This window comes from Solanum dulcamara, chromosome 5, assembly GCF_947179165.1.
Source record: "Solanum dulcamara chromosome 5, daSolDulc1.2, whole genome shotgun sequence".
NCBI lineage: Eukaryota > Viridiplantae > Streptophyta > Magnoliopsida > Solanales > Solanaceae > Solanum > Solanum dulcamara.
In genome coordinates, this window is record NC_077241.1 from 66,901,039 (window position 1) to 66,919,708 (window position 18,670).

General features: G+C 30.1%; 1 protein-coding gene across 1 annotated transcript; it reads right to left on the reverse strand.

Moving 5' to 3' along the window:
• Nucleotides 1-3,048: 3,048 nt before the first annotated feature.
• Nucleotides 3,049-5,915, reverse strand: LOC129889419 (BURP domain protein RD22-like). Its single transcript, XM_055964708.1, has 4 exons — nt 5,753-5,915; nt 5,559-5,664; nt 4,241-4,762; nt 3,049-3,650 (listed from the first exon to the last, which is right to left on the reverse strand). Exons 1-4 carry the CDS (start codon nt 5,789-5,791, stop codon nt 3,211-3,213), a joined length of 1,107 nt encoding a protein of 368 aa, XP_055820683.1. The 5' UTR covers nt 5,792-5,915; the 3' UTR covers nt 3,049-3,210.
• Nucleotides 5,916-18,670: the final 12,755 nt, after the last annotated feature.

Below are 18,670 nucleotides of genomic sequence, written 5' to 3' on the forward strand. Positions count from 1 at the left end.
TGTTTGGATCTAACCTCGTGGTAACCTTCCCAAAATGAATCAGAATTCGGTGAAACAAGAATTTCTTGATTTTGATTCAACTGTGTGAGACTAACACTAAAACATGGAGCGGATTTCATATGTATCAGTGAACAACAAGAGTAAAAACAACAAAAAATTACAGAAGAAATCAATGGATATCGAAGGAGGTGAGATTGAAGTGAGATGACAGATAAGGAATCACTTGAATTACCTTACTTAAAAACTTGAAATTGAGTAATTCTTGATAGAAAATTCAAAAAAAAAACTGTAGTAGTTGTAGCTTGAAAATAGGCGTAAATTTAGGATAGTTGAGAGAAATGAAATAGGATGTATCGGTGAGATAGAGAGATTTAAAAAAGAGGAATTTTTTAAATTTTTATAAATGATAAAGAATAATAGTAAATATGATAATATAAAATGTGTATATAGGTAATTTTTTTCAGAAATAAAAGACAAAAACTGGCCCAGATAAACAAATACACACCTGTACATTCTTGGAATCTTTCCAGCATAGTACACATAATTTTTCAGTTGTCGTTTGTTATTATACAACCAACAGGAGATAGACAAATGGTATAGGAATACATTTAGATTTGGAAATATTTTATTTACCCACTAGATACTTGTATAAATATACACATTTGTATAGAAAAATGCAATCATAAAATTTCCCAAAATATATCTTCTGGTCTTCTCTTCTTATTATTCAAGTTTGTTATTTTAATTCTTGGTGCTGTTTCAAATTTTACCATATTCGTTATTCAAGTTTGTGTTGACCCTGGCTACGAACCTTGTGGTGTGACTCATGCTTTGTAGTCGTGCCATGAATGATTTCAATGGGGTTATTGGCGGTGGCAGAGCTAGATTTTTCATTTAGGAAGTTTAAAATATAAAGAAGTAAAACATGAAGAAGCCGAAGGTGGTTCAATATCTATTATATATACATAAAAAATAATTTTAATCATATATAATTAGTGTAATTTTTCGACGAAGAGGATTAGGAATAACCCCGGACCCTTATTAGCTCCGCCCCCGGTTATTGGTCCACTAAAACTCAATTAAAAAGGGGAAGATGAAATTTACAAGGAAGCAATAAAACATAGGATATATATATATATATATATATATATATATATATATATATATATATATAAGAATATACATGGATATATACTATGGTATATATGAACGTATGTAGTGTTATCCATGTATATATGTGTATATCTAGTATGATGAGTGTTAATGAAGATTGGGCAGTGTGTGTATGACCAAGGGGTCAAATTAGAAATCAAAAAAAGAAGAGAAACACACACATTGTGCTACTAATGTATCCTACCTATATGTATATAAGTTTAGGTTTATGTTGAAGCAACAATACAATACACACTTTTGAGAAGACGAGTGTACCTTCATCCAGTTACACTGATTTTGTGTCCAGTTTTAGTTCATGTGTATTGGGTTATCGAGTTGTAATATCGCTATCTGCTTTTGAAAAGACAGGGATAGAGCTAGAAGTCTAAATACGGATTCGGTCAAAGTTAGTAGCTTTTGCTCAAAATAATATATTTATATTAAGAAAATTCAGTAATTATGTATAAATATATCCTGAATATATAGATCATGATTTCTTATATTTTTAAGTCCGATAATTTTTTTTCAAGTAAAATTCTTGCGGTTTTTACTTACTTTACGATTTTTGGTTGTCTAAACCTGAAACTTATACAATTAAGAACCAGGTTTGTGAAACTAAAGCTAGACAAATTTTAGGGAACCCCAAAAATTTGATACAACCCTATCAAAAATGAAATAAATATTTTGAAACTTATAATTTTAAGATGTCATTACATTTATATAGCTATAGAAGTTTTATAACTTATAACCTTAAATATGTTCATGATATTTGTGTGGTGTAAAAACTTCTTATCGAAGATAAAATGAAATTGTGTAAATAATTAGCTTTATGGACTACCTCCAAGATTTGATTGAGACTGGACAATAGAGAATAATGTTGATGTCAATCCATTTATGGAGACAGAGAGAGAAATCCACTACCCTAAATAAATGTACTTTTAACTTTAGTTTAAATTTATCTCTGATGGAGGATAAATCACTTAGGAAAAACGGAAAAGAAATTATATTGGACAATTGATTAATGTAATTAAGCTGCAAAAATTATATAGTCTTGATGCCAATTTTTTTTTTTTTGAAAGATTACTCTCTCCTTAAAAAAAGATTATTCCAAAATAATTAAGATTTTTTGGCCACTTACAGAATGAGTAAAAAAAATTATTATTTTAAAAAAATATCTTATGTATAAAAATGAAGAATAATACTTTAAAGTCATTTAAAAGAAGAACCGGCAATAGATATATGTAAAAAAAGGACAGCCCGGTGCACTAAAGCTTCCGCTATGCGCAGGGTCCGGGGAAGGGTCTATTGTACGCAGCCTTACCTTACATTTCTGCCAGAGGCTGTTTTCAAAGCTTGAACCCGTGACCTCCTGATCCCATGACAGCAACTTAACCAGTTACTTCAAGGCTCCCCTTCGGCCAATAGATATATGTAGACACACAAAAATACTCACTATATCAATAGGAGAGCCAGGAAATCAAATTAGGAGATTCAAAAATAATCTTGTGTCAAAGAAATTGATCAACAACGAACTTATATATATGCAAATAGTTATTATTTTTTTTCACTCAACGAACCCCCTTGCACCCCACCACCCCTATACACCATATATACCAACATAACTCCCATGAAGATATATGTACTAATCAGGTGGTGGACATATTGGCCAGGAAGCTAAGCTTAATTAGCTAAATGAATATGAATACATTTTGTTTTTTGATTCTCTTTCCCCTTTTGTGTTGAACTTTCAATGTTCAAGAGAATTATTCCAATATGTAGTATGATGTGCGTGCACACATAGTATATATAGTATTGCACCAATTGATAATTGAAGATTTCAGATATTTATTAACTGAGACAAAAAATAGGACATAGTGACATATAAGAACTTTCAAGTGTAAAAATGCGAAACATATTATTTATTTGTATAGTAAAGTATGATTATACAACATGACTAAAGTTTAACAAGCACAACATACTCTGTATTATTACATATAACATAAAACAACCCAAATAAGAAGATGATTAAACATATATCATCTAATAATAATAATATTTCTAGTTCTTAGGTACCCAAACGATGTGATCTTGTGGAAGGAAATGACAAACAGGAACAGATCCAGGTGTAACCTTAAGAACTTTGAAAGCCAAATGTTTTGGGTTCCATGCTGATGTGTCCTTGTGACAAACAGCCACAGCTTTAGCCTTTGTTCCATCAGCACCAACTAATGAGACCATGTAGGACTCTGTTGTCTCTGTTTTGTGACAGTAAAATACTGCATACGCATAGTTTTGTTTGTGGCAAACTACTGATTTATCATTATTGTTGTTGTTGTTTCCTACTTTCTTGGCTCCTAGGATTGTGTATTTCTGCATTTCACTCTCTTCCTTTTCTGTCTCTGTTGACAACGGTTGCACTTTGTTTCCTAACTTTGATGTGGTGAAATCAACCATGGATTCTAATGAAGTTGCACAGTACTTCTCTTCTCCTTTAATACCTGTTTGAAAATACAATAATAAATAATAAAAAAGTTTTGAGACGTGAAATATCTTTATTTAAATCACAGATTAAAAGTGTTGTTTACTATGATAAATTTCATGTCAAGTTAAAATCAAATAAACAAATTAAAACAGGAGGAGTATTATAAAAGGAGGTCAAGTTTTTAAATATATATATTGAATAATTACTTGAATAACAGAGTGGTAATACTCTATAATCAGTTAAATTGCACTAATAAACAGGGGTGGATTTACTGTACGTGAAATCATGGTTTCTCCATAAAACTAAATTGATCTAATATTCTCCGTAATGACACACTTAATTGAAAGTTGATAAAGTGTATAATCAATCTAAAAATATTCACTTTCCTTTTTTAATCAGTTTCAAAAAGACATATATTTAATAAAAAATTGATTTTAAAATATTTATTTTATCTTTAACGAAATGATTTCTAGCAAGACAAACATCTAAAGTATCACTTATTTTAGATCATAAATTTCAAAAGTGTTTCTTAAATTTCGTGTCAAGTGCTCAAATTACCTCACGTAAATTGATACGGACAGACAGAAGAGTGATGTATATATATACCTGGCTCTTCACATTCTTGTACAGTCTGCTTCATGGTGTGAGCCTCTTCACTGTTTGGATCAACAGAAAACTGGTTAAGAATTTCCGGCATCTTTTTTGAGCTAAACGGAATTGAATCTGCTTCTTCACGAGGCAAGAAAGCAGCGCCGTTTGTTGTTTTCACAAATTGCATGTTCATGTTACTCCCTTGGTGTAAATCTTTTTCCAGGAAAAATAATGCCACGTTAGGGTTATCGTTAAGTTGATCGTCTTTCGCGGCGTAATTGTAAAGAAACGGTGATGGTCCGGGGTGGACACCGACGGAGACTGGTGGCTTTCCATGGTGGCCGGGGGTGTAGACGCCAACTCCTCCTTTACCGACACCAACGTGGGTCCCACCCGGGGTGTCTACGTTAACGCCGCCTTTATGGCCACCGACGTTAACGTTTGTTCCCCCGGAATTATGACCCTTGCCGCTGGCGACGTTTACTCCACCTTTGCCTACATCTACTGAAGTGCTTTTGTCCTCTAGATCTGTCAATCCTAAAAAAAATGTATATATAAAATATTTTTGACTATTATTTTGACCATGGATATACTGAAAATCACTTGTTACTACTACTAGTTTAAGTTATAGGTATACTAATGGTGTAATTGTTTTAAAATTTAGCGTTAACGTAAATATAACTGTTACTCCCTCTATTCTATATTAACTGAATTTCAAAGGCAACAATGCACACATAATAAGAAAATCATTCAAGGACAAAATTTGAACCATATTTTCCTTTATTACCCTTTTATTTAATCAACCTCATAAAAATGATTAAATGTGAAATCATAAATACAAATAGTTTCTTATTGAAGTATAACTTTGTAAGTACTGCAGTTTAACTTCTAAAAAATTACAAAATTTCGTTAATCCAAAGGGTAAATATGGAAAAAGATTCAAACATTTTTTTTGAACTTTGAATAATTCAACTATTTTAAATAATAAAAAAAACTCTAAAAATTCAGTTAATATGGAATAGTGAGAGTATTACAAATTAAGTTACACTACAGTATAAAGAATCTTTAATCATATAATAATTGTGTATAACATAGATTTTTGATATACAATATTTTTTATGTATAAGATAATTACCATATAATTTTCATAGTAACAATAAGTTGGTATGTGGAAGAAAAAAAAAAGGTAAGTAATTATTTTTCTATTTCAGTGTGTAGAAGTTAAATTGTATTCTAAAAGCACCCTATGAATCTATGATGGAATATTATTTGCAGATTACTGAAAACAAAAATACTAAACCTTGGAAGTGCTATATAAATACATAAGGATTACCAGAAGGCTGCAGAGATTCTTTGATTGCATTAGGCATGGGAGTATTAGGCAGTTTAGTATTCCAATATGTTTCAGGAAGAGCTGCATGACTTGCCACTAGTGCCAACTAAAGTATTAACCAAAAAAAAAAATTAAAAAAATTAGCTTCTTTAAAAAATAATTTATATAAATAATATTATATATAAGTTTCTTACTGAAAGGTATGCAAGGATGTGAAGGAACTTCAACCCCATGGTTGGACTTAATTAAGCAGAAGAAAAATAATTCTAATTGTGAGAGGATATAGATGGATTGCTAATAAATTAAAAGTAAAGTTGAGATGGAAAAAAGGGATATTTGGAGGACTATTTATAAGCCAACAATATTACTAATTAGTACTCCAAAATAGAGTAAAAGTGTGAGAAAAGCAACACTTCACCTATCTCAATTAATTAATTTACATCCATCTGTTTTTTTGCCATCCGCCTTCCAGAGCATTCAATGCAATTGACATAATTTGTACTCAATCAAAGTGGATCATGGTGGGATGGTTAAGATTCATATATTCTTAACTAGAAATTTTGGGTTTAAATTCCTAAGAATAGAAAAAAAATTATTGCATCGTTACTAAAATGGGCTCAGTAATATTTAAATTTGAATTTAGTTGAGCTCCAAAATAAATACCGAACACTGAAAATATAATTTGTAGGTACGTAAGGGTTGTTCCTATCAGAAGGTTGGGAGCTTGGAGGTTGGTTGGTCCTTGGTATAGTACGTATATACCTCAGTTTGTGACATCCATTCATGATTTATATGTATACGTTTTTTTCCAACGATTCAAAAATATACTCCTCCATGCCTCCTATTTATTACTCTATTTTTAATTATTTAATATTACTTCATACCTATTTATATTTTAATTAATTGCTTATAAACAAAACGAATCAATGCCAGTTCTTTTGATTAGAAGACTTAAGTTATATATAGGATTATTTGATTTTGAAGCATAGTTATGAAGGAATGGTGATTTTGAAAATATATTTTATCGGACATTTGATTGATAATGGATTTGAGCAAAAGAGAAGATATAACTTTGACGAAAAATATCGGTCAGACATACTCTCTCAGTTTGTGAATTTAATCATCCATAAAAAAGTAAAAAAGTTGAATTACTTGTTTAGAAATATCATAATGAAAGAAACATAGGAGCTTGTCACTAGGTATTTGATCAAATAGAATCGCCCAGTTCTTACTTTTGACATCTCGCATCTTCATTGTGCTTCAATTATTGCACTAATATTGGTTCACTGTGTTAGTTGCTATGTTTTCTACATTATTTTCCTCTGCTTTATACTTGGATTTGTTGCAATCAAAAGTGATAGATTGTAACACTTTGCATGATCTATCGTTACTTATTCAATTTTACAACCAATTAGGTATTTCCTCTCTTTTAATTTACTTGATTCATAGGATTATTTTTTAGTTTATCTTGTATCATCTTTATGTAATTGAAAAAAATAATTAAATTTGATAAAATAAAAGTAAAATCTGCATATATGACATCATTTTTTTCCACTTGTGATGATTTTATTGGGTATATATGGATATATATTAAATCTATTTTTTTTAATGAGATAATTATAATCATATAAATATCTATTACTTACTTTTGATGAGAGATATAAGTATACCTTTTATAATTTTGTATGATATTATATATTGGGGTTATAATATTGTATGTCAAGCTTTTAAATAACATTAAAGTTTTGTGTATTGCTTTATATGTACCATATGTATACAGTTGTATACTGAATTCTATTTTAGGCTAAGTATTTGTAACGTAAGTTTTGAGATATATTTTTACAATGTAAATTAGGTAATTGTACTTTTGTGATTTATATTTTTATTAAAATCTCAATATATATATTTTTTTAATTAAAGATTTTTGCATTCAAATTTTGAAAATAAAATGATAAATATGAAACATTTATCCTTTAAAGTGTGATTTGTTGATAAAATTTTAAATTAATTGGATTTCAAAATAAATAGGGTCGAATTTTTGTTTTTGATATTAATGTAGTACTGCCACCCATGACCTGGAGTAAAGGGGTAGGGTTGGTGATTCTATTATATTCACTGAATTAGTCAAAAATTGCAGAAAGGACACGTGGAGCACTAGTAGCATGTGATAAGCCAGAACTTCTGGAACAAATCTAAACTAACAACCACCAAAAATTTATTAGGGCTTCATAGGGAAGTTGTTGAATGTTGCTACATTCCCTTCTCCTTTTATACACAATATAAATAAATTATAAAATAAAATAAAACTAATGTTTTGTCATCAATCTATAGAAACCGACTAAAAGTTTTATTGACTATAGGTTCTCTGTATCCCTCTATTTTTAATAAACAAAAAGGTACGTGCCGCACTTATAAAGAACTATCAATTATATGAGCACATAATAAAAAAATTCTGGTAGGTTAGAGATAAGTATAATGACTATATAACCTTAGCATATTTTGAGTATAGAAATGTTTCTTGTCCATATATGGTGCTAAAGTACATGCTATATACTTACATATGTTATGTATATGTGTGCTTGTTTGAGGGACAAACCTATAATATATGTTTATGTGCCTGTTTTATGAAAAATGTTGGAGACTAGTTTTAACATTGATGTACATAATTGATGTTATGAAAAAAAATAAATTCAATGTACTTGTTTCTGTAATGTCTTAAGTGTTAACTAAGATTGGAATACATCTAAGACATAGATTTTTCATCCAAATTTATGTGACATTTTTTAAATTTTAGAGTTAAATATATTTTTCTTAACTGCTATATTTTCATCATATGCCTTTTAAATCAATAATTATTGTAACTTACGATATTTTTTATGCAATTTTCAAATATGCAAATTTTATTTCAAAAAGCTTTAAAATTTCATGTTCGAATTCATGATAAATTCTCCCTTGAAACAAATGGAGTAATGTATACAGAAACATCAAACAAGTACATTAAATTATTTTTTCTTAGCTCTCTTGAAAATAAATAAATAAATAAAAACTCACACACAAGTTTTGACTTTACGTACTTGAACAAAAAAAAGTCGTATGAGATGGGCCCATTTGGTTATACAGTGATCTGGGCCTGAGCTATCTCTTTCAAGTTTTCATGGTTTTGTGGGCCCAAACAGAAGTCTGCTCCAAAGGGCCCAGTAGTGAATTGTGATTATGACTTAAACTGGTTAACCCCTAAATTCAAATGGAAATTAGTTGCTTTAAAGGCTCAATACTTTCCCAACCTATTTAATACCACCGAAAGTTTGATAGAGCACACCAAGCATATCGAAAATCTTGATTGAGTGTGCAATTGATTTATTATAGGGGAGAGGTAAAATGGGTTAGGGACGTTTGAGGTGACATTGTTGTGTGGCGTTTATTTTATTAAATGTCGATATCATGTGAGATTGAATATTCATCATGGATAATCAAACGGAGGAGTATATTTGAATAATTTAGGTAACAACGGGGGCATTAACTTCTCCTTTCAACCTTTTAGCATCGAACATGTATCAGACTTTATGGGCCTATTTGGAAAGCTACTCTGGTAATTGGATTTGGTGTAATTGTGTGTAATTATACTGTCTGGCATGTTTGGGTGGCTATGTAATTATATGGTCAGCAGGTAATTGATGTGTAATTGACAGGGGTAATTACACTCTTCAATTCTCAGGGGAGGCTGTGAATTAGTCTAATTATATGATGTAATTACAAGCTTATTACTTTTTAATTTTTTTCTATTTTTATTTTTTTTGTATTAATTTATTTTTATTACTATTTTAAATTCTTATTATTTTTATTATTCTAATATTTTCTAAAAATATATTTTTTATTTTTTATATTTCATTTCATTCTCATTCGCAATCTTTACTTCATGTGATTCCATGTAATTTTTCGTATTATCCTTTTTTTTAATTCTATGTTTATTTTTTTCATTAGTATACTTTTGTTATTGTTCTAATTCTTAAATTAAAGTAGAAGTCATTGTTGAATAAAGTATAGACTTACGTTTTTCCTTTAGCTTAAATCATATTTATGTACGTTATGTTGAAATTTGACATAAGAGTAGTATTATGTTAAGAAATTTATTTTGAATTTAGAACTTATGTTCTATTTTCAGTTTTATTTATTTTAGTAGTATTGACTTGATATTTCACATTGCAAGTCATTTATTTTTTAGTTAGATTTGATAGATTATTGTTTTGTCAAATATTTTAATTATTTTATGACTTATAATATTAATTTTATTTTTCAAACATGCATTTCATGATGCTCAAAGAAATCTTGTATTTTTAATTTTTATGATTAATTTAATAAAAATATACTAATTTTAAAAATATAAATCAATTTTTTTTTTATAATATTAGTACAAACATATGTTTATTAATTAATATATTTTCAAAAGACAATATATCTTAAATATTTAATTTAATATCATTTATTAAAATCCCTTATTTGTCTAATATGAATTTAAGTTTAGATAATTAACTTTTATTTTTAAAATTTAATATAACCTTGTAATTACGCTTGTGCAACCAAACAGTATACTTATAATTACACTTTAATAACATTGTGGCAAACAAACAGGTCATCATAATTACTAGGTTATATAATTACTAAGCTGATAATTACTTTCAATTGTGAGGTGGCTTTTCAAATAGACCATGTATATCGTTTTACCCCTCACTAGAGTCCTATGGAAATTAAAATTTTGACTCCTTTTTCCCTTTATTGTCGTGGGAATTTAGATTTTACAAAATTCATCATTAAAAAAAAAGTGTGACACATGTGAGCAACATAGAGATTGTTGATGGATTTAGAAAATGTGTCACCTAATATTTTAGTTATACGAAAACTTCTAATGTTCTAACAATCATGTTTTTTCTTGGAACATAAAGATTCTTTGGCTTTAAAAGTTAATGTGTAAGGAGTTTTGGATTACAAAGACTAATCTAGGAGTACAAATGTATTATCCAGAAAGTCCAATCTAAACGTGTCCCTTGGTCCAAGGAAATGACTGTGATTGGCGTTTTTATGTTTTTGATTTATGATCTCCCTGTCTGAATCCTAATGTTTTTTTTTTTAATTTGTTTTTTTTATACCTCATTTATCCATTTTAAGTTGCATAATATGTTAGGTAAGAGGTTGTGAACGAGCTTTTTTTTAACCATACAATACTTGAAATTCGCAAATTCTTTTAATTTGAATTCGCGTATTACATAATTTTTTTTTATTTTCTAATTTAAGTTTGTGATCTCTAATTAAAAGGTAAGAGAATTTCATTCAACCCATTACATATGCCCAGGTGAATTATTTCTTAGGACAAAAGAAGATTATGTAAACACTTACCTCGAGATCTCATTTATCAGATTTAGTCATTAGTAAAGTCGAAATTAATGAAGATATACTATTAAGAAGAAATAGAAACCTCAAACTCAAATATGAAGCTATTCAATAAAAAGATCGGACGATCTATATTGACCGCTTTATGCAAAACTAAGGCCTTATTTATTTTCATTATGATTAACACATCTAAATTCGAATGCACATCTGAATATTAAGATGTACATTAAGATTTAGAGGTCTGACTGAACTGGCACTCTAGGTACTCTGTCTTGGTCCTACTCAGCTTAAACCCTTTAGACTCCAAGGTGCGTCTCCAATCTTCCAGCTTAGCGTTAACTCCGCTATGAGTCTCATCGATGAGGACTATGTCGTCCGCAAAAAGCATACACCATGGCACCTCACCATGAATTTGTCGTGTTAACACATCCATCACCAAGGAAAATAGAAACGGACTAAGAGTTGATCCTTGATGCAACCCCATCACAACTGGAAAGTGTTCTGAATCCCCTCCTACTGTCCTTACCCTGGTTTTGGCACCCTCGTACATGTCCTTGATCACCCTTATCTACGCTACAGGTACACCTTTAGCCTCCAAACATCTCCATAGTATCTCTCGTGGGACTTTATCGTAAACCTTTTCTAAGTCGATGAATACCATATGCAAGTCTCTCTTCCTCTCCCTATATTGCTCCATTAGTCTCCTTATAAGATGGATGGCTTCCGTAGTTGAGCGTCCCGGCATAAATCCGAACTGGTTCTCTGTAATAGACACGCCTCTCCTCACCCTCATCTCCACCACTCTTTCCCACACTTTCATAGTATGGCTTAGAAGCTTGATATCTCTATAGTATGGCTTTGAATACACATCTGAATATGAAAATATTGCATTAAAATCCGAATACTAAATAATTAAGACTATTTGGTTTTCTCAATATTTGAATATATAAATTTTATCTTTGCTTAAAAAATAATAACATAAATTTAAATAAAAATTAAATTGATCTAATATTATATCAATAAAATATTTTAAAATTTTTATATGACAATTTGTGATGGTGATGACTGATGATAGTGATTGTGTGTCGATTTGGGTAGTATCTTAAGATATAGTGATTAGCAGTAGCGAATAACCGTGATTATTGTTGGTGGCGGCTGATAATTAATTAGTAGTGAAATTATATTAATAGCCAATGGTCGTGGTGAATGATGATGGCAGCTAGCGGTAAATAAGATTGACTAATGACGGTAATTATCAATAGTGATTAATTGATGTAATAATGATTGCTAGTGATGATTGCACATGATGGCTAATGAATAATGATTAATTCTAGTGATTGACGATAGTTGTGGTTGTGGTTGAATTGAGGATGGCATGAATGGTAGGTGGTGGTAATTGACAGTGGTGGTAATTATAGCTGAAATGGTGGTTGTGGGTGGTAAGTGATTGTATAATAAGAAAAATAAGTGTATTTAATGATTAAAATTTGAATGATTAATATTGAGATCTTGAAAAAACAAACAAACTTAGTGATTGTGATATGAATGAATGATGTTAAGACATTCATTAAGGGAAAACTTACATAAATATACTATATTAAAAAAACATTTACCATTTATAACAATAATTATTTTTTTCACTGGACACTTATAATACATTTATAATACAGTGTTAATACAACTTTAATACATATTAGCGAGAATAATTTATAAAACTCACATAATACAAGTTTTATTCATGGATAATATATTTATCACACATTTTAATATACTTATAATACATTGTGTTAATTTCTTACCAAACAAATATAATATATTTTAAAACACTTATAATACATTTATATTGCATGCATAATTCATTTTTAATATATGACATATATATATATATATATATATATAAATCATAATATTGCTATAGATGGAAATAAATAAAAAGTATCGCTAAAATTAGTATTATTTATTAAAAAGTGTTCTCCCTGATGATTTTTTCTTCATTAAATGCAAACAAATGAGGCCTAAATCGGAATATGAAATGCACACAAAGAAAATGGGTGAAAATGTATGTATAGCCAAAAATGGACTGCTCCCAGCCTGTAAAAAGTTGAGAAAGTAAAGAAAGAAGGGTTGGGCCAATCAATATGGACCAAGTGGGCTACGAAGTTATTTTTCACTACTCCATATTTGAAGTCCATAAACCCACAACAGGTCACTTCACAGCAAATATTTCAAGCAATCTTACGACAGTTCACCTTCAACATATGTCATGTGAAATTCATCTACATATTGAATAAATTGATTAAAAAATATTGAAGAGAAGGAAGCTTTAAATAGTATTGAGTAGAGTATGACTGAATAGTGGTGCAGTCATGTTCTAAAAATTTTAGAAGAACTCATAAACTTTAAATTCTGATTTCGCTTTTGAAATTACACTTTTACTTTGCACTTTAAACATATGTCATTTTCTTTTAACAAGGGAGGTATGTAAGTGCTTGTAGTTGTATGTGCATGCATTGCAAGTAATATAATGAATAGTTAGCAGGGCTGTACAAGGCAAACTGATAAACCTCACCAAACCGACAAATCAAAAAAAAATTTGACTAGTGATTCTGTTTGATTTGGTTTGGTGTTTGGAAAAAAAACCCCGACCATTATAAGGTTGGTTGGATTTTAACTAAAAAAAGTCAAATCGAACCCAAACCGACCCGATTATAGATATACTACTTTTAAATTATGTTATACATAAAAATATTTATTAAAATAAATATTTTCTTAAAATTTTTCATAATTTTTGTTTTTTTCTTACATTTAGATTTGAACTTGAGAAACCCATCTAAATAATATATAAAAAATGCCTAGAAGAAAATGAACACCGGAAGCTCAAAACATGTTATGTAATTAGAAAACCCTATTCGTCTACATCTTCTCCAAAAATCAGATCCCTTTCTCATTTTACAGCCATTGTTCTCTTTTTCTCATTTCATAAAAAGCCATTACACTATTACACCACACAAACTCTCCATCTGCATACTGATTCAAGTCTATGCTCTTCTTTGACAAACCTTACTTCCTTTCCCTTTCTCTTCCCTCTCTCAACACAATATTCTCTCTTTTGCTTTTCTCTCAAATCAGCAACCCTACGGCTACAAGATCATCTTTACACTGTAAACTGCACCAAATAGACAAATCGAAAAAAAAATCTGACTAGTGATTTGTTTTGATGTTTGAAAAAAAAATCCGACCATTATAAGGTTGGTTGGATTTTAACTAAAAAAGTCAAATCGAACTCAAACTGACCCGATTATAGATATACTACTTTTAAATTATGTTATACATAAAAATATTTATTAAAATGTAATTTATAATTTTTTTCTTAAATTTTTTCGTAATTTTTGTTTTCTTTCTTATATTTAGATTTGGACTTGAGAAGCTCATCTAAATAATATATATTAAAAAAAGCCCAGAAGGAAATGAACACCGGAAGCCCAAAACATATTATGTAATTAGAAAACCCTATTCGGCTATATCTTCTCCAAAAATCAGATCAGTTTCTCATTTCACAGCCATTGTTCTCTTTTTCTCATTTCATAAAAAGCCATTACACTATTACACCACACAAACTCTCTATCTGCATACTGATACAAGTCTATGCTCCTCTTTCACAAACCTCACTTCCTTTTCCTTTCTCTTCCCCCTCTCAACACAATATTCTCTCTTTTGCTTTCCTCTCAAATCAGCAACCCTACGGCTACAAGACTCAACTTTACACTGTAAGCCTTTTATTTTTCCTAATTAGCTTTAAGGTTTTACAAATTTATTTATATTGCTATCAATTTGTTGATTTATTACAAATTACAACCTTTTTTTATTATATACAGAAATTGTCTTTCTCGATTGAAGCTATAACTTCTGGAACTAAATCGCTAGTGATTGACAACAACCCTCCGATTGTGCCAGCAGAATCTCAACAACAACAAGGTAAGAACATTTCTCATCAATACACTCCTCCTAAAAAGCAAAAAGAGAACAACTCCTAAAGAACCTTCTAAATCTGGGAATAGTGGTAGAGATACTTCTGAAATTTGGGATCACTTCTCCAAATTTAAAGCTAAAGGGGGTAAATTTAGGGAGAAATACAATTACTGTCCAAAAACGTTTGCTGCTGAAAGAAAGAATTGGACTACTGCATTATGGCCACATCTAACTGTTAAATGTAACAAATCTCCCTTTAGAATCATTGATAAGAGACAAACAACGTTAAAATCTATTAAAAAAGGGTGAACAAAAGGTCTTTCGGATTCTAATGAAAGGATAGTGTATAATGCGGATGAAATTAGGAGGGCCATTGCTGAATTTGTAATTATTGATGAGTAGACATTTAGAGTTGTAGAGGGAGAAGTCTTTAGAAAATTGATGACTAAAGCCTTATCAAATCTTGAACTACCTTCTCGTGTTACTGTTGCAAGGCATTGCTTGAGGATTTATCAAGAAGAGAAAGATAAGCTTAAATATCTTATCAAGGACCAACGTATTTGTCTTACTAGTGACACGTGGACATCACTCCAAAAATTGAGTTATATGATTGTCACCGCACATTGGATTGATGACCGGTGAAATTTACAAAAGAAAATTCTAAACTTTTTTCCAACACCAGCTCACAAAGGCGAGACTATTGCTAAGGAAATTGAGGAATGCTTATTGGGTTGGGGCATTGATAACTTGTTTATAGTAACCTTAGAATATGCGACTGCCAATGATGTTTCCATTAAGCATTTGAAGGTGCTAATGGATGATTGGAATGGGGTAATACTTGGAAATGAATTTTTACATGTTAGGTGTAGTGCTCACACATGGAATTTGATTGTAAAAAAAGGGTTAGATGAACAAATTGAACCCATCTCTCGTGTGAGGAATGCGGTAAAATATGTTGGATCTTCTCCTTCAAGGTTTGCTTCTTTTAAGTTATTTGTTGAAAAAACTAAGATAGATACTCATGGTCTTGATGATGAAACTCGACATATACAATGTTAGATACAACTATAAAATTTGAGAAAGCCTTTACAAGAATGTATTTGGATGACCATAAATACCAAAAGTATTGTCGAGAAATAAGTGCATTAAGAGAAAATCCATCAGCAAATGACTGGAAGAATGTGAAAGCTTTTGTCAAGTTTCTTGATCTTTTCTACCAGACCCCTTAAATTTTTTTAGGGACTTTGTATGTTACTTCCAACCTATTCTTTCGTGAATTTTTTACTCTTCGAAGTCCTATTAAAAAGTATTCTACATGCGAAGATCTTATTTTGATTGATATGGCAAACAAGATGAAAAGTAAATTTGAGAAGTATTGGAGAAATTTTGAGAATATGAATATGTTATTGCTTGTTGCTGTTGTGTTAGACCCCAGATATAAGATGAAGTATGTAAACTTCACTTTTTTCAAAGCATATGATCCTTTGTTGGAAAGATTAAAGTCGGAAGATGTAGCAAGTGTTTTAACACGTTTGTATGATTCTTATAGTAACTCCGTTGTTGATGCTTCTTCTAATGACAATATTGAAGGTGATACTAGCATGAGTGAAACCGATAATTTGTTGGAATCTGAGTGGGAGAAACATTTGGCAGACGAGGGAAATCTTTCCAAAAAATCTAATCTTCAGATCTACTTGATAGATGATGTGGTGAAGAATTAAGATTTTGATATATTGTCTTGGTGGAAAGTTTCGTCTAGTAAATATCCAGTTGTTTCAAAAATTGTGAGAGATATTCTTTCTATTCCTGTTTCTATTGTTGCATTTGAATCGACATTTAACATAGGTGGTCGAATTCTTAATTCTTACCGGAGTTCTTTTATTGGCAAAAACAGTAGAAGCTCTAATTTGTACTCAACAATGGCTACAATCACCTTCTAAAGAATACAATTTTCACGATAGTTTGAAAGAAGTCCAGAACATCGAGCAAGTTAATGAAGGTATTGTTAATTGGTTTATTGTTTATTCTATAACTTGACATTGCTTAGTATAAAATACTGACGTAGTGAAGGCTAAGCACAATTTAATATATAACATTTCAGTGTCTAAAATCTTGAAAATAGTTTATAAGTATTCAATTTTCTTAGAAGACGGGACAAGGAACTAGTATCATATTTTATTAGCGCCTAGTTATTATCTGTAGTTTTACTTTGGATGTTTATTTAGAGCTTGTATGATACTATTCCTTTTAATGATCGCTCTCAATGTTCGTTTTCATTTCTTTCCACTGTTACATGATCCTGGAAGCTGCATTTTTTTTTTTGTTTTCTCCTTTTACCGATCCTATTAATAAAAGGTAATTACACTTAAAAAAAGGGACCAGAAATGCATTAGGATGGCATACTCTTCTGCATTCCAGTTGTCTGGCATCTTTCCTTTGGAGTATTTTGATCCTTTATTTAAAATCATATTCTTTGTTCAATCTATTATCCACTGACAGGGGGCTTGTATTAAAGCATAGGTCCTTTATATGTTCTATTCATTCTTGAAAAACTACATCTTTATGTTCAATAAATCAAATGTACTTGTAGCCTGCAAGTACAACACCAGTCCTCCAATCTCATATCATTTCCACTTGAACATATATTCAGTTTTTTAGAATCTAGTTATATTTTATATTATTTATCCAATATATTAATTTATTCTTTTCTTGTAGAGTATCGAGACTCACCTTTGAGCATTAATTAGCCAGTTTCGTTTACGATGCACTATTTGTGTGAGAATTGATATGTTAATTGATTACACTATTCTTTTACAAAAGTTATAGGCTTCTTCTATAAAGAGTTGTTTTGTACAACTCATTTTCTTTCATAGTTATGAATTGGTTGACATTTATTCTCCTATATTATTTCTGTTAGTAAAAGCTAAATTAATTTTTTGCATATTTACATTGCTTTACTTTCTGCAAGAGAGGCTGATCATTCAAGTATAATCATAAGAAATAAGTAAATAAACTAAGATCGTTATAAGCTCCTTTGAAAACTTTTATACCTCTTCTAGAGCTATATCTGACTCAACTTTTTATTTTGCAGATAAGGAAATAGAACCAGATATGCAGATTGCTTCCAACATTATGTTGCTTGAGTTTAATTGAGAGTTAAAACAATTTCAGTTGTAATAGTCTAGATGATTTAGAGTATACTCAAACTCTAAGGTGGATTTTTGTTTTTGTGACATCTAACATCCCATTTTGTCTAAAATTGTAGTTGCTTAATTTTATGGAAGAAATTATATTAGTTTTTGTTTATGTGTGATCAAGTCAATTGGCAGAACATCTGATTTCATTATGGCTATTTGACATTTTAGTTATATTATTAAGTTAAAACTTTAAACAGTGTTCTGCCTCCATCTTATATGATGATATTTTATACTAGAACTCTTTTTAAGAAGCACTGTTCTGTGCTTTTCATTAGATACTATGAAAAACCCGAGAAACCCAAAAAAATTCGAGAAAAATTGATATCGAAAAACCCGACTTTTATTAGTTTGATTTGGTTTAGAGATTTAATTACCTGACACAAATTATTTGGTTTGATTTGTGAAAAATCCGAATCAACCCGGTTCATGCACACACCCCTAGTTAGTACACAATAATTTTAAATTGGATGACCGGTGCCACATAATTATAGATATTTGATTTAAGATCTAAATCCACCTGATCATAGAAAAATATAGACAAAAACTATAGATTTTATAGTT